The sequence below is a fragment of the Misgurnus anguillicaudatus genome, chromosome 19, assembly GCF_027580225.2.
Source record: "Misgurnus anguillicaudatus chromosome 19, ASM2758022v2, whole genome shotgun sequence".
NCBI lineage: Eukaryota > Metazoa > Chordata > Actinopteri > Cypriniformes > Cobitidae > Misgurnus > Misgurnus anguillicaudatus.
Window position 1 is genome coordinate 40,778,533 of NC_073355.2, and position 26,859 is coordinate 40,805,391.

The following is a 26,859-nucleotide window of genomic DNA, read 5'->3' on the forward strand; positions in this document are numbered from 1 at the left end:
ATGTCAAGAAAGTTTAGCAAGCATAAACATCCTCACTACAGTATATCTCACTGTTTACCTAATGAATTATTAAATCTAACTTTTAGTGGTTTGTTTTATAAAATGATCAGTGTACTAGAGTCACCACTCACTTGGGTTTTCAGAAATTTTATTTGTAATTTTTCATTAAAATTAAAACCACAGTTTTTATTTATTCAGTTTGTTCATTTATAGTTTCATACAGTAGTTAAATGTATTTTAAAGATTTATTATCAATTACAGATTTATTATCAGTTACATTAATTATCAATTACTGTACAAAGATATTTTTTATATAAATAAATATTTTTAAATAACCAATTCTTAATGTTTCTGTGGAAAAAAGATTACGTGAACAAAGAACTAACACCACCTTTGTAAACCTAAATCTTGTACTGTATTTAAACATCTTTGATGTAGTCCTCCACACTGAAGTAAGAAAGTCACAAGAGCAATGTTTGCTACAACAGTGTTTTCTTTGAAACGGACACACAACAAATTACATTGATTTTATCTGATGCAATATCAAAACACAATTTTGTCTGATGAGTTACTAAACAGTTAAGCAGATTGTTTTAATCATGCAGCAAGCAGAATTAGAAGAGACAATATAAATGATGTGTTTTTAAAAGCATAAATGCATTTGAAAATGATTGGCTGTTTTTAAAATCCAAAATCATTTTACCATTGAGATATATGTTTAATTCTGAAAACCTTTATGAAACCTCTAGATTATCAGGGCTTTTCATGAAATACAGCAACTCGACTTTTCTTGTAGACGTTTAATCATTGCGTCCTTGTCAGCCTTTTCTTTTTCCAGCTGCTTTAGTAGTTCAGCCATTTTTTTGCTTTCTTCTTCCCTTTGCTTATTTGCAGAAATCTTTGAAAACTGGTCAATCAATTTTCTGACGTTTTGCTGCTGTTGTTGTTCTTCTAGTTGTTGTACTTGTTGCTGTAGCTCTGCCTCTCTCTTCTTGTAGTGTTTATTCTCCTCCACCAGTTTTTTTAACGCAGCTTTTTCGGCTTGTATCTCCCTCTCAGCAGCTTGGATTTCCTCCTTTAACTCAGCTTCTCTCAATTTGTATTTTTGTAATAGTTGGTATGTCGTGTTAGAAAAGCACTGGCCATTGTTGCTTTTCACCATATCTTGGACCTTCTTTAGGAGTGTCGTTACTTGTTTACGGTTTTCATCTCTATTGTTGAAAACATGATATCTGCCCCCACACTCATTAACTAAAGCTTTAAGATCTGTTGCAGCCTCTCTTACATAGTCAATGATACATTTGTTTTCCTCTAGATCGTCTCCTCTTGTGAAAAGAATCATTGTGTATTTAATGGAATCTTCACCAAAGACGTCCCGTATTTTCTGGACTGTTTTTTTCTCTTCCTCTGTGAAACGACCAATTCTTAACACAAGTAGAAAGACATGTGGTCCAGGGTAGGACAGGTCAATGCACTTGACTGTTTCCTCTGTCAACTTTTTATCAGATAGCTCCGTATCACACCATCCAGGAGTGTCCACCACTGTGATTTCTTTATCACCAACAACTTCAGTAGCCATCTTGCACTCCCTGGTCACTGACCTGGAACTTGACTCTTTGTGAAAAACATCCTTTCCGAGGATTGTATTTCCTGTGGCACTCTTCCCACTCCCTGTTTTACCAACCAGGATAATACGCACCTTATTTCCTAGGGAATAAAAGGAAGATTAACATTTAGTTCTTAATAATGTATTCTCTTACTGTTCATCTATTTCTAGTACAAACCTTCAGATTGTGGATCCATGTTCACTCAGTATGACAAAGAATCAGAGAGGAGTGAGTTTATAAGGGCTGAGCTTGTTCCATTGAATTTGAATGTAGAAAGCATGGCACTTAAAAGCCTTGCAGTCTGAAACAGAAACTAAGACACTGCAAGGACATCACACTGACATATGGGCCCTCATTAGGGCATAACACTGAACTTCATCTTTCCCTAAACAGGTTTTACAACTTTTCTTTGTGGGTTCCAGATAAAAAACTTTCTCATTGTTTTTGAACAATGTATTCTTAAAACTAAAATATATGACGATAAAACTATTTGCCTAACTATATATATTTCAAATATTGTTGAAAACAACCAGTCAGTAATTAAAAAAGTTAACAAATTACAAGGAAAGCACATAGAAGAAACATTCAAACATGGGCGGATCTAGAAAATTATTTATGGGGTGGCAAGGCATGAGAACTATGAGGTATGGCAACACTGGTGAGCATCCTTGCATGGTTCTCATGGATTCAGGAAATTACACATTTGTATATAAATTAGGGCTGTTGAAACGAATTTCAGTAATCGAATATAAAAAAATAAAATACTAATATTAGTATTATTTTAAAAAATTTATCGACCCGCATTTCCATCGGCTAATTCATTTGAAACAGGACCAGCAGCAGGAGGTACGTGAGAAAGAGAAAGCGGAGCTGATAGCGATTGCGGAGGAAGGTTATGAGGAAGACGAGAACGGAGCAGCCAAGGTGAAGAGGACAGTGTCAGGAGAAAACCGATCGCAGTCCTATGGACGACCGTTTTGGGAATGTCTTTAATGCTAATTTGTTTGGATAAGTTTGTCTTTTCGACCAGTGACAAAATACTTGTTCAAGATCACACTTCCTGTTTAAACGAAAAAAGAATAGTGAAATTGTAGGCCAGGGGATGTGTGTGCTGTGTGCAAGTATTGTATAACTAATGATGCGATCTACGCAGCCCTCATACGTGAACAAAGAGAACTGCGTTGATAATGAAATTTTTCATTAAAGTTGACAACTTTGTTAATTTTGTGTCTAAGCTTAATCATTAATTAGCAAGAAAACTATCACCTGTTATTAAATAATTACATGTTTATTAGTAATACTGCAATGTCTTCTAGTGGACATAATTTAAAACAAGTCAACTATACGAGCTCATAGTGGCATTGGCAATGCATAAGCCCGTTTTTACAACGTGTGTAGATAGGTATAGTAAATATTAATAAGTCAAATTTGAGCATTAAATAATCGATTATAAATCGAATATTAAAAAAAAATAATGAATGAAATTTGAATGGGATAATAGAGGAAGATTGACAGCCCTAATATAAATATAGTATTGTATATTACTAAGTCATTTAACATATTCAATATTTGACACATCCAAGTTATTTGAAATATTTAAACTTCTTTTTTAAGTAACATAAAATTTACTTTTACTGGTAATTAGTTACTTTTAGAATGATGTAATATAGTTACTATTTGTGAAAAGTAACTAGTAACTATAACAAATTACTTTTTTGAAGCAAAATTCTCAACACTGGAAACCAGTCCTACCCTCTCTGTTCCAAACAGAACTAAAATTGTGAATCGGTCTGGCATGCGTCTCTTGCTAGAGCAGCTCTTTAGATGAAAGACTAAGGTTTACACACTGCACAGCTTTCCTCTGTTAGACTAAAGATATTTTTTTAGTATGCAAAATGCCTAAATGTAAAATACCTAAACGTAATAACGATGTATAAAAACATTGTTATATAACACGGCCATCATTACGAAGCCACTACTGAGGTGTACGGTGGACTCAACTTTTACATGGTTACATAGTTACAAGTGATTTGTGCTGTCTGTCTTTTTTCCGCACAGTCAGATGATGGTCTCACATGAATTTGTGCTAAAATTATTATTATTATATTATAATTACAGTTTTTATTTAAGTGGTCATAGCATGAAATCAGACTTTTTCCATGTTTAAGTGCCATAAATGGGTCCCCAGTGCTTCTATTAAACTAGAAAATATTAAAAGATCAACCCAGTAACTTAGTTTTGGTAAACCATTCTCTGCAAGCATCTGAAAAATTAGGCCGTTCAGATATCGCCTGTTTTTGACATGGATACAAAAGGTTACAATAGCCTCTTTCACACAGTAATTCTGGTAAATTACCATGAATTTACCAGAATGAATTTACCAGTAAATACAAAAATGTGCTGTTCACACACGCAGTGGCGTTCCGTTATTTTACCAGTAAGACATCATTCACACATCAGTATCAAAATACCGGTAAATTTGTTGAGAAAGCGGAAGTACCTGTAGCACGCGGCGTGTTGTATTTGTAAACAATCCACGTCGTTCATAACCACGGTCCGTATTTTGTTGTTTTCACGTCTGTGGTAAACAGTCGCGAAGTTGCTCATGACCAAACAACATTGAATGAGACGACGTCAAACCAAAAATGCGTTTTTAACAACAGTACTCTTTGCACTTTAGGCTTCACAGAGGGCGTGCTAAGGACGTCGGCAATTCGGCAGTCAGATGTTTTAAACAACTTTGGTGAAGAAATGTGGACGTAAACTTCAGGTGTGCTCAACTTTCAAGCAGCATATGTGTGTGGAAACGTCAGTAAACACTGCGGGGGTAAACGCGTCATCTGTATTAAAACTCTATGATTGGTCCGAAGCTGTCAGCACGGTCTGACGTCGTCCGTTCTAAATGCCGGTAATCCTATAATTTTCGTTCACACACAGCGCTTACCGGTAAATTACTGGTAATCTTACAACCTGTCTTACTGGTAAATTGGGAGCACTGATTTACCGGTAAGGTTCTGTTCACACATGACATGTTAATGGCAATTTACCAGTAAATTACCAGTAAAGACTGTATGTGTGAAAGGGACTAATAATACCACGGCACTGCCATTTAGTGCAGAGAGAGAAAGAAAAATAATTGACAGCACAATTGAGTTTCAATTTCAACAAACCACCATCATTGTGATCAGTGTTTGTATTTCATCAGCTCATTTGCATTTAAAAGGCCTCACCCAAAACGGCACATTTTTGCTCACGCCTACAAAAGTGGCAATTTTAACATGCATCTGTGTGGTATTTTAAGCTAAAACTTCACATAGATACTCTGGGGACACCAAAGACTTATTTTACATCTTAAAAAAATCTCCTTATATGACCCCTCGATTTCTGATTTGGTTGTGTAAGTCACCAAATCCAATCATTTATTATCTTAATCACTATCTTTTTGCTTAAAAACATAGCACCATTTTAAAACATCTCAGCAACTCCTAGTAACTGACAGGACTGAAGTATTTTACACAGTTGGATTTGTTTTAACACATTACAAGTTAATTAATAAGATAAAAAATTTATTATAATATTATTTATTAATATTATAACTCTAAATATAATATCAGAGGAAACATTTGACAATTATGATTTTTATCATAATTATGCACTGCAGCACTTTCTAAAATATCAGTCCATGTGTATCAATCCATAACAGAAGGGATGGATGGATACATGTACATCTACTGTGTCATGATTTCTGTCTGATCGGCCGCTTTGTCTATTGTTTTCGCTCTGTGTTGTGTTTTCTGTTTTGACAGCTCTACATGTGCATGCCTGTCACCCAGGCGATCTCATTTTCGTTGATGTTCTGCACCTGCGTCCCTCACCTGATTCCATTTGTCAGCCATTCGGTTTGCTTTATATCCTCCTCTTGTCTTTAGTTCCCTGCAATGTTTGTCATTGTATGATCATTGGCATTTTTTCAAGCCCCGTCTTTATTTTAGTCCTGTCTTGTTTTTGTTTGCTTTAGCATGTTGTTTTCGTTTTGTTTGAAGTATTTCACCTGTGTTCTCTGCTGTTTGCCCTCTGCCAGACCTTGCTCTCCAGAGAGGCTCCTCGTGAAGACAGTTTTCCTCCTCCGTCTCTCTCTCTCCTTTGGATTTCAGAATTACAGTGGGGCAAAAAAGTATTTAGTCAGCTACCAATTGTTCAAGTTCTCACACTTAAAAAGATGAGAGAGGCCTGTAATTTTTGTCAAAGGTACACGTCAACTATGAGAGACAAAATGAGAAAAAAAATCCAGAAAATCACATTGTCTGATTTTTTAAGAATTTATTTGTAAATTATGGTGAAAAATAAGTATTTGGTCAATAACAAAAGTTTATGTCAATACTTTGTTATATACCCTTTGTTGCCAATGACAGAGATCAAACGTTTTCCGTAAGTCTCCACAAGGTTTTTACATATTGTTGCTGGTAGTTTGGCCCATTCCTCCATGCACATCTCCTCTAGAGCAGTGATGTTTTAGGGCTGTCGCTGGGCAACTCAGATTTTCAACTCCCTCCAAAGATTTTCTATGGGGTTGAGATCTGGAGACTGGCTAGGCCACTCCAGGACCTTGAAATTATTCTTACAAAACCACTCCTTCTTTGCCCGGGCGGTATGTTTGGGATCACTGCCATACTGAAAGATCCAGCCACGTTTCATCTTCAATGCCCTTGCTGACGAAAGGAGGTTTTGAGTCCAAATCTCACGATACATGGCCCCATTCATTCTTTCCTTAACTCGGATCAGTCGTCCTGGTCCCTTTGCAGAAAAACAGACCCAAAGCATGAGGTTTCCACCCCCATGCTTCACAGTAGGTATGGAGTTCTTTGGATGCAACTCAGCATCTTTCTCCTCCAAACACAAGAAGTTGAGTTTCTACCTAAAAGTTATGTTTTGGTTTCATCTGACCATATGACATTCTCCCACTCTTCTTCTGGATCATCCAAATGCTCTGTAGCAAACTTCAGACAGGTCCGGACATGTACTGGCTTAAGCAGGTGGACACATCTGGCACTGCAGGAATTGAGTCCCTGGCTGCATAGTGTGTTACTGATGGTAGCCTTTGTTACTTTGGTCCCAGCTCTCTGCAGGTCATTCACTAGGTTCCCCCATGTGGTTCTGGGATTTTTGCTCACCATTCTGGTGATAATTTTTACCCTACGGGATGAGATCTTGCGTGGAGCCCCAGATCGAGGGACATTATCAGTGTTCTTGTATGTCTTTCATTTTCTAATAATTGCTCTCACAGTTGATTTCTTCACACCAAGCTGCTTACCTATTGCAGATTCAGTCTTCCCAGCCTGGTGCAGGTCTACAATTTTGTTTCTGGTGTCCTTTGACAGCTCTTTGGTCTTGGCCATAGTTGAGTTTGCATTCTGACTGTTTTAGGTTGTGGACAGGTGTCTTTTATACTGCTAACAAGTTCAAACAGGTGCCATTAATACAGGTAACAAGTGGAGGACAGAGGATCCTCTTAAAGAAGAAGTTACAGGTCTGTGAGAGAAAGAAATCTTGCTTTTTTGTTATTGACCAAATACTTATTTTCCACCATAAATCGCAAACAAATTCTCAAAAAATCAGACAATGTGATTTTCTGGATTTTTTTCCTCATTTTGTCTCTCATAGTTGAAGTGTACCTATGATGAAAATTACAGGCCTCTCTCATCTTTTTAAGTGGGAGAACTTGCACAATTGGTGGTTGACTAAATACTTTTTTGCCCCACTGTATCTCCTCTGTCTTCTCTTCAGTACCAAGGAGTACAGATGTTTTTCAATGTCGCTGTCCAGCGGAGGCCAGCGGTCACCTCAGCCGCTGTCCAGCAGCTCCCCTGCTTGTATTCACTATCTGACTTCTCTCTCTCTCCCCGGCTCTCACAGGACTTTCCCTCTTTCGGCGTGCAGTGCTTCATATCTCTCCGTCGGCATGCTGTGCTTCTTATCTCTCTGCCGGCGTGCAGTGCTTCATATCTCTCTGCCGGCACGCAGTGCAATACATCTCTCTGCCGGCGCGCAGTGCTTTAAATTACCCGGTCTACATGTAGCGGTTTATCTCCTCGTGCATCTTGGTTCCTGATTCTTATTAACTTTGTTCTATTCCACCTGGGCATTGCCCAGTGGCTTTTGTGAAATAAAGACTCATCTGCTATTGAATCCATTTGTCTGTGTATTTGAATCCCAACAGACGAACTCGCCAGGAATATGGATTCAGCAGAGGCCAATCCTGTTTGGGCCGCTCTCGCACAGCAGGGAGTCTGGCTGGGCCAGCAGGATACGCATCTTATATCCACCACGCAGGAGGTCGGACATCTCTCCACCTGGTTGGCCGAGCTTTCCTCACGGCTGGAACAGGTTCGTCTGGGGGTTCCCATTTCCCTTCACCCATCTGATTCGGAGCCCCACTTCACCAACCCGCCCACTTATGACGGTGATGCTAAATTCTGCCGGTCCTTCCTGTCACAGTGCTTGTTGGTTTTTGCCCTTCTACCATGCAGATATGCTGACGAGGACACCCGGGTGGCTTACATGATCACCTTATTGACTGGCAGGGTGAAGGAGTGGGCTACCGCCGTTTGGGACGCTCGGGCCCCCTTCTGCCGATCCTTCAAGGATTTCAGGAAGGAGATGCTTAAACTATTTGATCGGTCAGTACAGGGGAAGGCGGCCACCGCTCGACTGGTCCTTCTTGTCCAGGGGAACCGTTTGGTAACGGATTTTTCTATTGAGTTCCAGACCTTGGCTGCAGCGTGCGGTTGGAACGAGGCAGCGCTTCGAGCTCAATTCTTCGAGGGATTAAAGAAGACATCCAGGATGAAATCGCCATGCATTATTTATCTCGATCTTTAGATTTCCTCATCGAGTTGGTGCACGTGTCGAGGCTTGTATGGATCTCCGACATCGCCGCCGCATGCTGCACCACCGCACCCTCCTGGGTGAGGCGGCCAGTTCTCCCCTTCACCCGGGACCCTCATCTTCCATGGCAGTCAATAAGCCAATGCAACTCGGATGCATGTGACTCACACCCAAGGAGAGTACTGGTTGGTACCGCAGCGAATGAAGTCTTCTGCGTCTCTAGCACCCATCTGCCTGTCTCTGTGACCTTCAATGAAACTGTACAGTCCTCTGGTGCCCTCTTGGATTCTGGGGCAGAGGGGAATTTTCTGGATGCTTCACTGGCTCGAGCCTGCCGTATTATCACCATTCCCCTTGATGTTCCGCTGGCTGTCTGGTTTTCAGTCAGGTTTTCAGTAAACCCAGGCCACTTCCCTTCCTCCCTGCCGGTCATATGATTGTGCCATCAATCTCATCCCAGGCACTTCTCCGCCTAAAGATAGACTTTACTCTTTATCCGGTCCTGAGAGAGAGGCCATGGACCGTTATATTAGTAATGCCCTTCGTGCCGGTCTCATCCATCCCTCCACCTCTTTCGCAGGGGCGGGGTTCTTTTTTGTTAAGAAGGACGGTTCCCTTCGTCCCTGCATTGATTATAGAGGCTTAAATGACATTACTTTTAATGTCTTCTGCTTTTGAGCTTCTGCAGGGGGCACAGTTCTTCATTAACTCTTTCCCCGCCATTGACGAGATATCTCGTCAATCAAGAAAAAAACGCTTCCCCGCCAATGACGAGTATTTCCGTCTTTCCGCAATACCGCTAATATCCACTAGGTGGTGCCCTTCCGCAACTTTTTAAACCCGGAAGGATTACCCTATGGCAAGCTGCTGCATGTCCGTGTCTGTTTTAAAGATCGCTCTGAATGGGATCTCTATGAAAAGTCCGTCACAAAAATTGAATTATCTCTGCTTTTTGCTCAAAATGTGGTGTTTTTGCAGAAACCTACCCATATTCAAAAGCTGATTACAAAAAAACTACTCAAGGCAGGATGAAACTTTTTTGGTTTGTTTGTTTGAAAGCAGAGGGTCTGTTCTTTCATTTGGTATATTGTATGTTTACATATTTGAAGAAGAACATTTTCTGAAAGGCATTAAACTTTTGTGAAAATCATGGAAAACGTTGCCGCTGGCTGACAACTTTTTTTAAAAACGCTGGGGTGAAAGAGTTAAGTTAGATTTGCGGAATGTCTATCACTTGGTGCGCTTAAGAGAGGGGGGATGAATGGAAGACATCTTTTAATACTCCCTCCGGGCACTTTGAATACTCCGTTTTACCGTTCGGATTAACAAACGCGCCGTCTGGCTCTGGTTAATGACGTGCTGAGAGACATGATTAATAGGTTTGTCTTTGTGTATCTGTGTACATCTTTATGATGTCTTTTAGAGAACCAGCTATTCGTTAAGGCGCAGAAGTCAGTTTTGTTCCTGGGTTTTGTCATCGCTGCCGGAGAGATACGTCCTGACCCGGCCAAGATCAGAGTGGTCACCGAGTGGCCAGTCCCCATCTCCTGTAAGGAACTGCAACGGTTTCTGGGTTTTGCCAACTTCTATTGGCGATTCATCAGAAACTTCGGTCAGGTTGCTAAGCCCCTTACTGCTCTGACCTCCACTAAGGAGAGATTCCTCTGGAATAATGAAGCTCAGGAGGCCTTTGATAAGTTAAAGTCCCGGTTTATCACTGCTCCTGTTCTTTCCATTCCAGAACAGTTTATTGTTGAGGTGGATGCATCGGATGTCGGGGTAGGCGCCATACTGTCTCAGCGGTCCTCTAAGGATGGTAAGGTGCATCCCTGTGCCTTCTTCTCCCATCGGCTAAGTCCAGCAGAGCACAACTACGACATAAGCAACCGGGAGTTGCTGGGCGTCAGGCTAGCTTTGGGTGAGTGGCACCACTGGTTGGAGGGGACCTCGGAACCCTTCCTGGTCTAGACGGATCATAAGAACCTCGAGTATATCCGTTCAGCCAGGAGGTTAACATCTCATCAGGCTCGCTGGGCACTTTTCTTTGACAGATTTAACTTCACCCTCTCGCACCTCTCCCACATGTTCAGTGACCCAAACACATCATAATGAGAGAGAGAGTGTTACTGCGCCGAGTAGAAGTACTCCCAAAAGGGCTATTCCATCATACATTATAGTTACCCTTTTTAACTTTTAAAAGGGCCACGTTTTATTTTGTGCCATCATATTTGATCATATAACTTGTTTATATACTCATTTTAAATAGGGAAAACATTGATGTGTTCAGTCATTTCTAACTTCATCTCTGTTTGGTACCATTGAATGAACTGGGCTAAGCTAAGTGCTACCAAAGTGTTGCCATGTCCCCCAGCGCTTAAGTGCACACACTAAGATGATAGAGGTATGTATCAACTCTTCTTAGTTAAGGTAATAACATAGTTTAATATGACAAAATGATGGAGTATCACTTTAAACAAAGCATATTAGGCCTAAATGATACATTTATTGCTGTTGGTTAGTAGTCTTTTTTTTTCTAAAGTTTAATTAGACAGAATATAACAAAGTCTTTGGGAAGCTGAAATCTTGTACTTTTTGCAGTTCTGGAAAATGGTGGCACTGGAGACTAAAGGATTCCTGTTGGTTACAAAACTAATACTTTGTTATTTCGCTTAAAATAATTTTTAAAGTTAATATCTTTCATTTTCATCCTATTTTTGTCACCCTGCTGCCCCGATGTACATTTCTAGTCTATTGGTCACACCTTTCTATAGCATTTCGTTTTTCTCATGGACATTTAATAATGAATTTTCAGTGTGAGTTAAACCGTGGCCCCTTTTACCTTTAAAAGAAAACGTGCCTAATTATTCTGCACATCTAAATATAAGGTGTTTTGCTTCCAGCCATCATTAACAATAATATATTACTTATATGACTATATAAAAATATTGTATATATTAAGACTAATGTGGCTTGGAATTGGTAAAAAGGTGTATGAAAAATTTGTGATCAAAACATTGACATAACTAATTCTGTACACACTTTAGTTGTTTTTATTGCAGACACTTGTCAAAGAAAAAAAGTATAAGTTTACAAACATGTATGTATTTATTTTTAGCAATCATTATACAACATTTGTGGTCACAGAATATAACAACTGATCAATAAGAGTCCAGTATTGCTATATGAATATAACTTTGAAAATTATAACGGTATACAGTAAATTACAATTTAATAAGAATTTTAAGAAGGGGTTGATTTTAATAAGTAATGGTTAAACGTGGAAAAATAAATCATGTGATAAGCTGAGAGAAGTGAAGATCAGATGGTTTAGGTGTAGTGGGCCCTGAACATCATGCATGCACTGTGGAGCGATCTCCTGATAAAAGCGCTTAGCATCATACAAATCCCTTTATAACTAACGCCTTCTAAACAGGGTAGATATTAGACCTGAACTGCCAGGAGTTGTAGGTTCTGGTGTTTGTTTGATTTTTCTCTCTTGATTCAATCTTTCACCAAGCCTAGTTTTTATTTCTTGTAGACTTCTTTCCATATGTTCTAGACGCACTGTCATATTTTCAAGTTTTTCTGTATTGGTTCTATGTAATTCTAACATCATCTCAATGTCCCTTCTATCAACAGATATGTGCCCCATTCTATTATAATCTTGTCTGTATGCTCCCTTACTATCATTGCTATTTATGGGCATCACTATTTCAGCGTCTCTCTCTTCTTTATCAATCTGTTTCCTCACTTCTCTTATTTGGCTTTGTCTTTTTTCATTAATCTCACTGTGTTTCTCCCTCATTGATTCTCTTTTATGTCTCAGTGCCAAATTCTCTTCTTTTCTCCGCCATGCCTCTTGTTCTCTTCGTTGATCTTTATTTTGATACATAGTGTTTGTGTAACAGTTTTTAGCATTTTTTTCAACCATACGGTTGATCTTCTGTAAAATCGAAGAAACTTGACTGTGATTGTTTTTGTTTCTGTTGTTAAACACATGATATCCAGAACACATCTCAAGTATATTCTTTAGGTCCTCTTGTGTATTTTTAAGGTAGTCTTCAATGGTTTTTCCCTCCAGATCATCTCCTCTGGTGAACAGCAGTAGCATGTATTTGTAACCTTCAGTGCCGAATTCAGTCATAATATCTATGATTGTTTTTATCTCTTCATAAGTAAATCTTCCGAGGGGTAACACCAGGAGAAACACATGAGGTCCAGGACTGCACATGTCAATGCATTTCATGATCTCCTGCTTGATTTCAGTCTCAGATGAAGAATCAGGCCATCCAGGTGTATCAACCACTGTGATCCTTTGCTTGTCCACAGTGGATGTTTGCACTGAACAGGTCTGAGTTACTCGATCTGTGTGAGCTGCAACTCGAAATGGGCGACGACCCAGAAGAGTGTTTCCTGATGCACTCTTTCCTGCTCCTTGCTTACCCAACAGAACAATTCTCACTTCTTCCATTGTAGCTCTCAGCTGAAGAAGTTCAAATAAAAACCCTGAAAATGTAGACAAAGAGAGAAAGTCTGCAAAAGTAATCAAACAGTTTTGACATAGTTTTGACTCAGTTTTATTGAAACATATATTTTGATAGCTTTAAAAACTGTAATTCTACAGTTACATAACATTTTCTAATTTCTCTATTTAAGAGAGTAAATATTCCAGAAAATAAAATAAAAAATACAGTTAACATTTAATTTTTTTGTCTATAAATGATTAATTATCAGAGTACCTGTTTAGTTTCAGTGCAGTCTGTCAGTCTGGTTGTGCTAAAGTGACGAACAGCTTTATTCTCAGGTTCAGAGCTCAGAAAAGATGCTCCTCCTCTTTTTATGTGATGTCACATACGCTGTAAGTCAAGAGCACCATCTGCTGGAGCTCATCCTAAACACGTTTATGATTCTGTATTTCACTTTACTGCAGCATGACTATTAAAATATCCTAGAATTGAAGTCTTTTGCCAGTCCATACAAACTTATAAAGAAATTTCGAAAATGAATGAGCATGTTCTTCCAATTAAATTAATCTCGTCTGGCAAACAAATGGAAAAAATTAATGGCACCTTTAAAACTGAAGTTTTACAGTGATCATATCTCTAAAAATGAATATGTAATATACTGAGGGATTTATGTATACTTCATAGATGCATATAAAGTTTATATCACAACATTATACATTTCTCAGAAAATTCTAAATAAATTAATATTTGTAAATAAAAAACATGTAAAATGTGGTGTAACATCCAACACACTTATCTGAAATCCTTCAGTACAAGCTTTAAATGACCTTTAATTTAAATATAGAAAAGACAGTATTCATTTCTTAACAAAAAGCAGAGAACAAGGTGGTTTCCTGGACAGGATTTAGATTAATTCAGGACTAGGCCTTAGTTAAATTAGGACATTTTAGTAGTTTTTACAAACAAACCTTACAAAAAACATTACTTGTGTTCATCTTGAGAAAAAACAATGGCACTGATATGTTAACTCTTTCCCCGCCATTGACAGGTTATCTCCTCAATTAAAAAAAAAAACATTTCACTGCCAATGACGAGTTTTACTTTACGGTAATCTGTGATTCCACTATTATCCACTACTAACTAACTCTTACCCAGTTTATAAAAAAAACTGGAGCAAAAATGAATTTAATTAATTTTAAATTCTGTGTATGTTTTGATAATTGTTCTGAATCTGATCTTTAACAAAATTATTTTACAAAAATGCAAATATTTCAGCTTTTTGCTCAAAATTTTGTATTTTTGAAGAAACCTACCATATTTAAGAGGTTTTAAAAAGAGAACAAATGAAGATAGGATGAAAAGTTTTTTTCCCCACGTTTTGTTTGTTTGAGGGTCAGGGGTGTATTCCAGAAAGCTGGTTATGTGACTTACCCGGGTAAGTTTAGGAGTAAGTAAGCCTCTGCTTTCGGTTCCAAAAACTGAGATAACTTTCGGGTTATGTAAATAACCATAGCAACTGACTCTCTGAAGATAACCTGCTCCGGAGCACATGATAGACTACATGATGCCTATCATAATAATTATTACTGAGGGACAGAAGTTACCCCTGCCTGCAGTCTCTGATAGGCATGAGCTGACACCCACTGAATCACAGACATGGCATAGTGTTCAGAGATATCCTATTATCAGTTAGAATCATGTACGCAATGAAATAAAATTATATATTTCATAGTATCATATATCATATTTATTTCTTAAACATGCAATTCAGATCCTTAGCCCCCTCTCTACATTTGATCTATAGTTGGTATTTTTCTAATTCACCTTTTTCTGATACATCTAATTCACATTTTTCTTTAAAATGGGCCTTTAGCAGCTGCTTTCCTGAGCTATCTATACTTTTTAAGCCAAGAGGGAAATTGAGATATTTGGTTATACCAGATGATACAGGCAGGGGTGCTGTAAAGGGGGGGTAAACAATGACGATTCTCGGGGCCCACGAGTAAGAGGGGGCCCAGAGAAGCCCCCAAAATTGTGGTGCTAAAAATATTTAATAGTAAAATTATTAACTTTAAATTATTCTATTTGCTGTTTCCTGGTATCAAAAAATGTATTTGTTTAGGAAACACAAACGTCTGTGGGCCCCTTTCCCCCCTCTCAATTGTCATAAAATGGTTCAGTCCGCCCAAATTGTATAATCCAGGCAACACGACTTCCCTTATAGTCAACTTGACTGACAAGGAAGTGAAAATGCCTCAAAAATCTGGAACTCAAAAACGGAAAGAGAAAAAAATAAGAAGTGAAAGAGGCAAAGGGTCGACATTTTGTTACCCAATTTTTCACAAGAAAAGGTGGGTTTGTAAGTAGGCCTAAATTATTAGTGGACTGCCCGTCCGTGACAATGATCATAGCTTACGGCAATTTTCTGTGCTAACGCGCACACTTTGTACACGAGGCCCCAGGTCTCTACGGTAGCATTTTTCGACAAGTAAGCACGTTTATTTATGCACGTGATTTATTTAGACAAAGTTATTGACTATGCAAATTTCAAACGGTCAAAATGACGCCTTGTTCGTTCTAGTGTTAAAGATTATTACCACACTGCAAAAAATGATTTTCAAGAAAAAATTCTTAGTATTTTTGTCTTGTTTTCAGTTAAAATATCTAAAATTAAAGGGATTTTGTGCATAAAACAAGCAAAAAAATCTGCCAATGGAGTAAGCAAAAAAATCTTGAACATTTTTCTTAAACACTAAATTCAAGAAAAATTTGCTTACCCCATTGGCAGACTTTTTTGCTTGTTTTATGCACAAAATCCCTTAAAGGTAATATTTTTGGTCTAAAAACTAGACTCATTTTCTTGGGTTGTTTTGCTCATCAAGAAAAAGCATCTTAATTTAAGAATTTTTAGATAATTTTACTGAAAACAAGAAAAAAATACTAAGAATTTTTTTCTTGAAAATCATTTTTGCAATGCATAAGTTTAAATGTTGCGGTTACAGTTTTTTTCGGTTGCTAAACGACAGTGGGCACAACTGGAGTCACAAGTGCAAAACTCTAACTACAGTCTGCACAGCAGCAGTTCATGTGGACCAAACTCTAGTTCATTTTTCAATGCTTGAACACAGTTTTCAAAACTCTACACACTTATCCCATGACTTTAAACACAACCTGCACAACACTGTGGATTTACAGCACTTTGTTCAAATGCTAACACACTGCTGTCAAAACTGTGAACCACACATTCAAAACAGAATTCATTTCAGCCTTGTGCCTTTCAAACACTGCTGATTGCAATTTTATATAAATATAAATTCCAATGTCATATATATGTCCAATGTCATATATATATATATAAAATATTACTTTTTGTATAAATATGATAGGTAGAGCTCAAGAAGACTAATTTTGGAAATGAAACAAAGAAGACGGGTTTGTGGAGGGAGAAGGGTGGCATGTAGTGGCCTGATGCTAGAGAGAGGCACGATTAGCCCCTCAATTATTTGTTTGAATTACAGTATGTACTTTTAGTTTCTACCTTTCTTTCTCATTACTGTAATTCCATAAATTACTACAAACTATTGAAGCAAACTGCTAATTTTCATTTACCTTAAAGAATTATGATGTTCTAAAAAAATCATGTGATAAATCAATCAATCAATAAATAATTATTTGAAGAAAACATTACTTTGTATGAAGTCACTGAAATTGTTCAATCTGTAAAGATAAAAAGTTAGTATTTTGTGTAATGGTGTTTGATGTTAGTGTTTTTCCTCTCAGTGTGTTGTGAGTGACAGTGTGTGTTATCTCATTGAGGGTTGTGTTTAGTGTTTGGCTGCACTGAGCTGTTTTGAGTCATGTGTTTAGAGTTGTGTTGCTTGAAGTGAGTTTTGCAGGTGATATACAGTTTAGCTTACGTGACTTTTGGTATTGCAGACTGTAGTTAGAGCTCTGCACATGTAGCTCCAGCCGTGCCCACTGTCGTCTAGCAATCGAAAAAACTGTAAAATGACTACTGGTGGCCGCTCTAGTGTTAAAAGTGCATGATAAGGGAACTCAATTTTCTCCCCATGTTAGGTCAAGAAAACGCTGGAAAAATAACAATACACAGTTTTAGTTAAACATTCAACACTGCAAAAAATGACTTTCTTATTTAGTATTTTTGTTTTGTTTTCAGTAGAAATATCAAAAAATTCTTAAATTAAGATGCTTTTTCTTGATAAGCAAAATGACTTGATGAGCAAAATGACCTAAGTAAATGAGTCTAGTTTTAAGACAAATTAATATACAATTTAAGTGAAATTGTCCTTAAAACGAGCAAAATGATCTGCCAATGGGGTGAGAAAAAAATTGTTTTTTTCAAAAAGATTTCTTTTTTCTTAAACACTTAATTCAAGTAAAATTTTCTCACCCCATTGGTAGTCAAAATACCATAAAAGCGCATTATTTTATGTAAATTAATATGAAAAAAGTCTCAGCTGTGTTGGGGGCCCTGTCCAGATTCTTTTCATGGGGCCCAAAATCCTTAGCAGCGCCCCTGGATACAGGACATATTAGAACATGCTACTATTGGAACTAATGTAACATTTCTATTCTCCGCTTCTGTCACAGCACATCCTAATTGTCCAATGCAAATAAGTGATCATTATTGTAGTATACTGAAAAGCATAACAAAATTATTGAAACCTGTAAGGACAGTAAGGAAGCTTTACAATTAAAAGAGGGCTCTTTTATCAGCTATCAGTAAATGTCAAAAAAGATGGTGATACAGTGTCATACAATGGAAAGTCCAAAAACTAAACAGGGTCCCCCAAAGGAGCAGAAGTAAAATAAGTACAATATAGTGAATATTATCGTGCTGCATTTTAAGCATTCACAATACAATCATTTAAAAAAACTGTAAATAAGCCTCATTTTGACAGATTTATGCACTTTATGTGCCACAACCCTTACGAACATTAACCATGGTTTTATTGGTGTAAAGTTGTAGTAACCATGTTTTTTTGGTACATTGATTACTATCAGCAAAACTATACAATAACAGCCTCATGCAAAAAAAATATTTTTGCACCTTGTCTAATTAACTTAAATTAAACAAGTTAATACAAGAATTTTTTATTTTTTGTCTCAACCTATTTTTATAATGTTCAATATGCTTAAATAAAAAAAAACTTGAACTTAATCATTTTATATTGGGACCACATTAATGATTTTTGTTGCTATTACTTACTGGGCCCGAATCTGTATTTCCCAGCATGTTTTGCATGCAACTGCCTTTGGAGAGTAATTTTTTAAATTAAGTGTTATTTTATGCATTTTTAGGTAAAGAGAAAGACATTATAGTGTTTAATGTTGGTTTATCTTATTGATTTAGAGGAGTTTGTGTTATATTTTTACAAATTGTTTGGTTACCATCGTCCAGAAGAGTGGTGCTTGTGGTTAGGTTGTGGATGTGACGTATGTACTTCTTTAACTGTGTTAATGCCTGTTTGAAGATCAGTGTCTTCTCACGTTCATCCAATGTGTCATTAGCATGCTAACGTGTGCTTATGCTAATTAGTATTATATTGAAACTGACAATTGGTTCAACTAGACTTTTTTGCTTGAATGAACTTGTTTTGTCTTTGTTGAACAGACCAGAATTAATTGCGTGAAAAAGTTTTTCTTAACTGAATTAAGTTTATTGAACAAGATATTTTTATTACTAATGAAAATATATTTATTAAGTTGGTGCAACAAAATATTATTTGTTTAAATTAACTTATTGTATTCTTGTTGTACAAGCCAAAACTAATTTCGTGGAAAAGTTTTCCTTAATTCAATTATGTTGAATGAACAAAATTTTTTTTGAGTGCATTCTGGAAACCAGAAATCATTATCAACCTTTTTCTGTTTTTTTGCTTCAGATTTTGTTTTCCAAAATGTTTTGCTTGATGCTGTTTTTTAGTTTTACTCTGTAAAGACAAAGACTTGTAAATGTTAAATGTTCATTTAACTTTGAACAAAATGTTGCCAATAAATAACATAAATTTAAATCTACGGTAAGTTACTGGCAACTCGGCTGCAATTTCTACGGATTTTTTTACAGTGTATGTTTTTTGAAAAGCATGGTTGTCAAAACCATGGTTATTTTGTGGTTACCATGTTTTTTTTACCGTAGTAAACCATTGTTAATTTTCGTAAGAGAAAAGATAATCTTAATTATATATAATTATACATTATTAATATATTTAAAATCATATCAAATCTATAATTATTTATACAGGCTTTTAAATAATATTTAAATAATATTTTGTGTATTTTCGTTGAGACACATATAATATTGGACTTAAATGGAGTAAAATTGGTTTGTATTAATTATTTAATTTCATCTGTTTTGTAATCACGTACTTCTAAGCCGATTATAAACGTTGATTTTGACAGAAAGTATTGGTTTATAATGTTATTTCTCATTTAAAAACTTTTAAGTTCTCTGACGTTTCCATGATGACTCATGAAATCTGTGATCCATTGACAATGCCTTTATGTTGTTACCGTGAGCGCGCGTTAACCCTGGGTTACTTTCAGCGGGTTGATTGAACTAACTCTTAAACTGTGTTTTGGAACCGACATACCCTAAGTAAGCAAGTTTGGGGTTGATCAACCCAAAGTATAGGTTTAATCTGATGGTACGTTAACCCTGCTTTCTGGACTACACCCCTGTTCTTTCATTTGATATATTTGTTTGTATATATATTTATAGAGGAACATTTTCCTGGAAGGCATTTTGTGAAACTTTTGTGACAATCACAAAAAATACTGGCGGACAACTTTTTAAAAAAAGGCTGCCGGGGAATGAGTTAAGGTATGTCAGGGCAAGATGTTCATAAGTTAAGGCAGCTCAAACATACATTATAGTCTGGGACTAGGATAAGCCCTGTCTGGAAAACTGCCCCTCAGTGTTAATAACTTTCAGACTCTTAACAGCAGCTTTTAAAACATTAAAAGCCATTTTACCTCAAGGTGATATGGCCTACAATTATAAGCACAAGCTGTCAAGTTAAAGTGTCAGGATTTATGAAATGATGTATTGAGTTTTAAAATCTAGAATACGGGAAATCAAATGAAGGTGTTGGTTTGCTTTGGTTTAAGGCAAGAAAAGGAAACCACCACAACAATATTAGGGGTCATGTGGGTGATTGATTAACATGGTGTTGTCAAGACCTTATAGTTGCTAAGGTGTTTCATTTGCTAGTGTTTGACTTGGTTGCTAGGCGGAGGCTTACTTGCCCAAGTATATATATATTATTGGATGGCTTAGTTGGTTTAATTGCATATCTGGAAGAAAACAACATGCTAAATCAATAGGCACCGGTATGGCTGTATAGACAGAAATGCTCTGCATGATGTGGTTCAACTTTCTACCGACTGTTTGGCACGAGTGTCGTGACTGCCCATTTACTGTAGATGCACAAGTGAGGTCGTAACAGTACACCCCATTTATTGTCAGTTAACACTAATTCTGACAGACACAGAACTATAACCAAAGCACTGCCATATAATTGGGTGCGATAATTGGGCCCCTAGTGCTTCTAATCATGAAAAAGATCAACCCAGTAACTTAGATTTGATAAAACCATTCTCTGCAAGCATGTGAAAAATTGATCATTGAAATGTGGCTCCCATTGTGACATCAGACGGGGATCATCTTATAAAAAAGTTTTAACTTCTGTCATAAGAGTATGATAACAGGAATGCTTAGATTTGTACAAATTAATTGATCAGCAGGAAGTAATGTTGTAGTGGCTGTTTGAGTAAATTTAGTAAGCCTACAGCCCCACCGTGTGGTCAAAGATTGTAATTGAAAAACAACTCTGTTTACTTATATATACACATGTGGTTTTAAATGCATTGCTGTGCATTAACTAGGGTGGCTAGGATGACGTTTCTTGTGATTCAAGAGTACATGCTCAGGTTTCTATGCTGGCCACTCTCTTCACCTCAAAGAACATATGCCACCAAACTTGTGCCACCAGAGCCGTAACTTTGGGGCAAAAGAGCATTTTATGTTACAAGTGGTTTAAATTAAACTAAAACGTTAAAGGCTCTCTTTATTATGCAGAAACAGGTATTGACATGCTTTTTGTATGCGTAAAAGTTTCTGAATATTTGTTACCTGACTCTCTAAAACCTTGGACTTTTTAAATTTGGCTCACTACCGCTCCAAACTTTAGTAGTTGGAACCAAAATTACCAGAATACTTACAGAATATAAGTATGTTCTATATTATAATTTATCGTCTACAAAAATGACAAAGACTATTTAAAGAATGTATTATATCACAAAATATTTTCAGTAAAAAATAACTTAATATTCATGCAATAACAAAACAATTTAAAGTCATTATGATGTATACAGTACACACCTTTATTTCTGTTGGCCATCAGTATGAATAGGATGTGTTTCTCATTTATTGTTTGCTGTGTTGAGAAGTATTAGTAACACTAATAAAAGCGTGCTTTTTCCTGTAAACTGCTAAAGGTGTGTTTTTATTGTTACAGGTGCTTTGTAAATGCCAGTTATCGAGATAATGTTTGTTTGTTTGCTTGCATTCATTCATTCCTTTATTGATAAAAGTGCTTTGGTGACCTGGTGTGAAACTTCTATACTGTACAAAGGGAAGAGCATTTATTAATGGGAATAATACTAAAAGTAAAACTAAATGTCTTATCGTATCAGTTTAGCAATCACTTTTTCTTAATAGCTGGGAAAACAATCATTAAGGCCAAGTTTTATAACTTAAAAACACACATGAAAAGTAAACTTTTTAAACAATGCAGTTTACACGCTTTATGGACATGCACATGCATTATTTTATTATTTTCAGTAATACTGTCAATTGCAGAAGTCAGACTAAATCTGAAGAAAAAACTGTGTACATTGAATGTTTTAAAGTAAGATAAAAAATAGCTAATAACAGACTTAAAGAGCCACTTAAATGACCACAAAAAATTTTATATATTTATTGTTGTGGTCTACCACAAATCTGTTGTTTGAATTAAAGTTAAAAAAACGCATTATTTTTCTCATAATATAGATATTTGCAACATCTCTCTCTAAAACGCTTGATTGCAGCGCGTCTCTTCAAAGCCCCACCCCCACAAACGGCAAGTATACTCTGATTGGTCAGGGATTCTAAACGATTGTGATTGGTCAATCCTTGTAGCGTTCGAAATGCCCATTACCATAATCGGGTTTCTGCTTCTCAAGCGAGTACAGATAATCAAACAAAATGGTCTCTGTAAACTGCCTCTAGTAGGCTATTGCATCGGTATTGCCTTGCAGTTTGAGCCTGAATCAGATTTAGAGAGTTTGCAGAAAGAAACAAATATAACAGAAACTCCTTCCCAAGGACGAATTGAGCAGGATGCTTCACAATGCTACATTTGTAACCGCCTTACACTTCGGATGTGTTGTGGCTGCAACAACAGGGTCACAAAAATTCAGACATCTGTAAATTTTCCATATTCAGAAATAAAGGTAATCTATTGTGTATTACAATTCTTCATTTAAGTGTCTGCATAGATATTTAGTGTCTGTAATGTAAAACCGCTTTATGTCACAGCGGGGCTTTTTAGACAGAGTGAGAGCACAGCACAGGTGCAGCAGTCTGATCGTGGCCACTTGCTGTCATTTTTGGTGAAGCTCTGCTGTGTAGCCTACTGAAGAGAACTGGACTAGTTGTCTGTCACATAATAACCTTACTCTCGTTCACTGTGTAAAAGCATGACGGCAAACCTTGGTGCAGAATTGCTTTATGATAATAAACACAGTCGATGTCCAGACACCAAACATCTGCGCTAAAATAAAATACCATACACCCGTTCTCTGCAGCGCAGACAAACTCTCTCGTGTAAACACACTGAACATCTTTGCCAGGACCTGTCGGGACCCGACTGGCTCGGGCGGGTTCGGGCTTCATTTGTAATATTTTACACGGGCTCGGACCGGGCTCGGGCTTGCGCTCCGGCTTTGTGAGGTAAATAAGCGGTCAAGTTCAATGCTGCTGGATGCAGTATCAGTAGCGCAGGACCATGCTGAATTCATTTCCAGTGGATTTAATGATTTTCCTCATCAAAAACATAGCCTAATCTTGGTGAGTAGGTTTTTCAATGTATAACTAAATATGAATCGAGTCTTAAATACATAATTTAGACAGAGGATATAGACTAATGTTGGCATGAATGGAGAGAAGTGCCTACGCGCAAATCCCGCGGAGCCTTTCTCTTAATTTCGTTATTGCCAAATACCCATCTTAATTCAGAATGTATTATCTTAATTTAATTCGTTAAGAAATAATAATTTTATTGGCATATTTATAGTGTATTGCATAAGCCTATTTAGAATGAGATGTTACAATGTTACAGATGACTTATTTTATTTCTTTGTTTCAACTTCCAAGTGGCGTGTAGATTATTAGTCATGAATAAATAATGTTAAAACCTGTGTAAATTTCTCATTCTTGACAAAAGCTGTGTAAAAGCTGTGTGTGTGCGCACATTTAAATAATGTCGGGCTGTAAACGGGTTTGGGCTTTTAAAAAGCTGTCAATATACGTTCGGGTTCGGGCTGCATTCTGTCGGGCTCCGGACATTTCGGCCCTAACTTTTAAGGCCCGATTACAGCTCTAGTGCAGATAGTTTCGCGCCTACTGTTGTTTTGCAAAGTCTAGTTTTTTTTTATGAAAGTAGCCAAATACTTTCTTGCCAAAAAGGCGCAGTGGATACAAAATAATTTTTACTCTCTTTGAATAGACAATCTAGTTATAAATAAGTATGAATGAATGTATAAACATGCCTGTTTGAACTATGGATGCAGAAAGATCGCTGTCTACCAATTCAGCACCATTCCCATGGACAGCAGCCGCTAACATCGTAAGTAATAAAGGTTTTAAAGTCTTCATAGCACGCTATGTTTAATTAAAAACAACGTTATTGAGAAACACGGCACTGGGTATAAATGTAAGAGGGGTTATGAGGTTTATAGAAGCTCCGTCTCTCTCCACTTACTACTCAAACTTTTACCGCGGCACGCGGCTCTTGTCAAATGAGCTAGTAAGCGAGAACTGCTTCATTCGTTTTATACACCAACAATTGTCGTCGTTTATGCATTTGCTTGTCGATTTAGAGCTATACAGGTTTAAACAGCAGTTGAGTTATACATACAGCAAACTACAGTATGTTAAAGACATACAACAGACTACAGTATGTTAAAAGGCTTCATTTAACGTGCACGCACAAGAGATGATCTATTTTACAGTCCTCCGAAGTTTACAAGTTTACAATGTAACACTATACTGCATGATTTGAAACGATTACATTGTAACAGTGTATGGTTTTGTATGATTTACTGAATTCTCCACACAACATGGCGCAAATACGCGTGAAAAACTCCCATTTATGATGTCAGTTTATTTAATTTTTTTAACTATTTGTTATGTTTCCACAGCATCACGATCGTACACAACTAATAAATCTACACATAATAATGTATACTGGTTGTGATCCTAAAGCACTAGGTAACAAATTAGGAACAGATTAATCCTTTAGGAGCAAATATTGCACAAATCCAGCCTTGACCTCTACATGTTTAAGGAAGCAGTGATCACAAAAATGACGAGAGGAGAAATATAGTTTCTGGTTTCAGTGCGAAGGAATTGTATTGCAACTGTTTATTGTATAAACTGTAACCACTATTTCACTTACTCTTCATACTGTACAATATTATTTTACCCTGACATAAAAAACAGCTTCTTACATTAAATCAATAACTCCGCAATACCTTTAGCAAACAGACTTGGGCTATTTAACAAATCAGTTCTCTCTGACAACAGCATGTGGGCGGGTATAAGCAGCTAGTGGGCGGGCATTATTCAAATGCACACGTCTACGTCATCATGTCACGGAAATAACTGTAGAACTACATCTCAGGCGTTTACTGTAGTACATTAAAAATGCCTTCAGTTAAAGGGAATATCTTCCTTTAAATTGGACTGTGAGCTTTGTAACTCTGCACATCTATTTTATGCTCAAAACTGCTACATTATACTGTAACTAGCTTTAAAAAGTTGAAATCCATGAAAGGGGCTCTTTAAGAGTCCACTGTGTTTTTTGTGTAAGGATAGTTGTGCCACATGCCAAGCATTTTTCAGACAGGTCTTTATGAAAAAATTGGTTTGTAGTTAACAGTAATATTTCATATTTGTTAAACTATTATTGCTTTTTTTCTAATTATTAAAGTACATATACAAAATTTTATTTATAAAAAATTGCAGTAACGTTTGTCTTTTACGGCTCTGTGTATTGACAAAACAATCTTTAGTCTTTAGATTGGATTTAGATCTTTAGATCTTGGATTTATTTACCCCCCTCATAAACAATTAATACATACATTGCATATTTTACATTTTTGATTAAACATTTCAATTATAAACATTGTAATACAAACTTTGCAGACAAATCAATAAATGTACACACAATCATACTAAAGAACTCACTTTTTTACAGACAGATGATGGGGGTCAAATTTTGCTTATTACAAAACACCTTTATTCAATCACTATTATACTTGTAAATGTATAACATGTCAGATGTTTCATTAATATTGGAGGGTGCATTTTTTAAAGCCAGGTAACATTGTCTAGATTAAGAGAGGTTTTTATGAAATACTGCAGTGAATATTGTTCAAGGCAGCTTTTGAGATTGGTTGCTGCTGCTTTAGTTGCAGTTCTTCTAATTTTGTTAAGATGTTTTGGTTCTCCATGTGCAACCTCTGCATCTTTTCATCCATTCTGTGGTTATGCTTTTCATTGATACTTTTTAGCTCCGCTTCCTTCAAGCTAAACTGTTGCTTTAATGTCTCTTCTCTCTTTTTTTGTTCTTCCAGCTCTGTCTGCATACAACTTATTCTATCAGTATTTTTAGTCTCCAGGCTTCTCAGTTGTTCTTGCAGCTGCGATTCCCTCAATTTCAGCTGCTGCATCTCTTGATCAAACACTTCCATCATTCTCTGAAACTCGGCAATGTTTATATCTTTCTCTTTTTCAGCAGCTTGCATTTGCTGTTGTAAATCACCTTGAGTTTTTTTATGTTCTCCCAGAATTTCATATGTTTTGTTGGAAAAGTACTGACCATTGTTGTCCCTCACCATATTTTGGATCTTCTGGATGAGTGCTGACACTTGTTGATGACTTTTATCTCTATTGTTGAAAACATGATATCTGCCTCCACACATGTCAACTACAGCTTTAAGATCTACTTTAGCCTCTCTTATATACTCATCGATACTTTTGTCCTCTAGATCGTCTCCTCTTGTGAAAAGAATCATTGTGTATTTAATGGCATTTTCACCAAAGACCTCCTGTATTTTCTCGACTGCTTCTTTCTCTTCCTCTGTGAAACGACCAATTGCCACAATAAGTAGGAAGACGTGCGGTCCAGGGTAGGACATGTCAATGCATTTAAATGCTTCCTTAATAAGCTCTTCATCAGATAAGTCTGCATCACACCATCCAGGAGTGTCCACCACTGTGATTTCTTTATTATCAACAATTTCAGTAGCCTTCTTGCACTCTCTGGTCACAGACTTAGAGCTTGTTTCTTTTTGAAAAACCTCCTGTCCAAGGATGGTGTTTCCAGATGTACTCTTCCCAACCCCTGTTTTCCCCACCATGACGATCCTAATCTCTTCTGCTTACAAGAAAAAACGGTCAAAATGTAATACACAAATGTATAAATAAATGTTAATGTTTCTTCTACATACCTTTGAATTGTAGAGCCATTTTCACTATAACAGAGAATTTAAAAAGTGGGAGCTTATAATGGCTGAACTTGATCCAATCCTTTTCATGTGTGAATGTCTTG

The 26,859-nt window shown here is 36.8% G+C and overlaps 1 protein-coding gene across 1 annotated transcript; it reads right to left on the reverse strand.

Annotated features, from left to right (window-relative positions):
• Nucleotides 1–763: 763 nt before the first annotated feature.
• On the reverse strand, nucleotides 764–26,676 carry LOC141350850 (uncharacterized). The gene is made up of 5 exons (XM_073856684.1): nucleotides 25,666–26,676; nucleotides 11,913–12,998; nucleotides 9,988–10,180; nucleotides 8,663–8,914; nucleotides 764–1,718 (listed from the first exon to the last, which is right to left on the reverse strand). The coding sequence occupies exons 1-5, from the start codon at nucleotides 26,666–26,668 to the stop codon at nucleotides 764–766; spliced, it is 3,489 nt and encodes a 1,162-aa protein (XP_073712785.1). The 5' UTR covers nucleotides 26,669–26,676.
• Nucleotides 26,677–26,859: the final 183 nt, after the last annotated feature.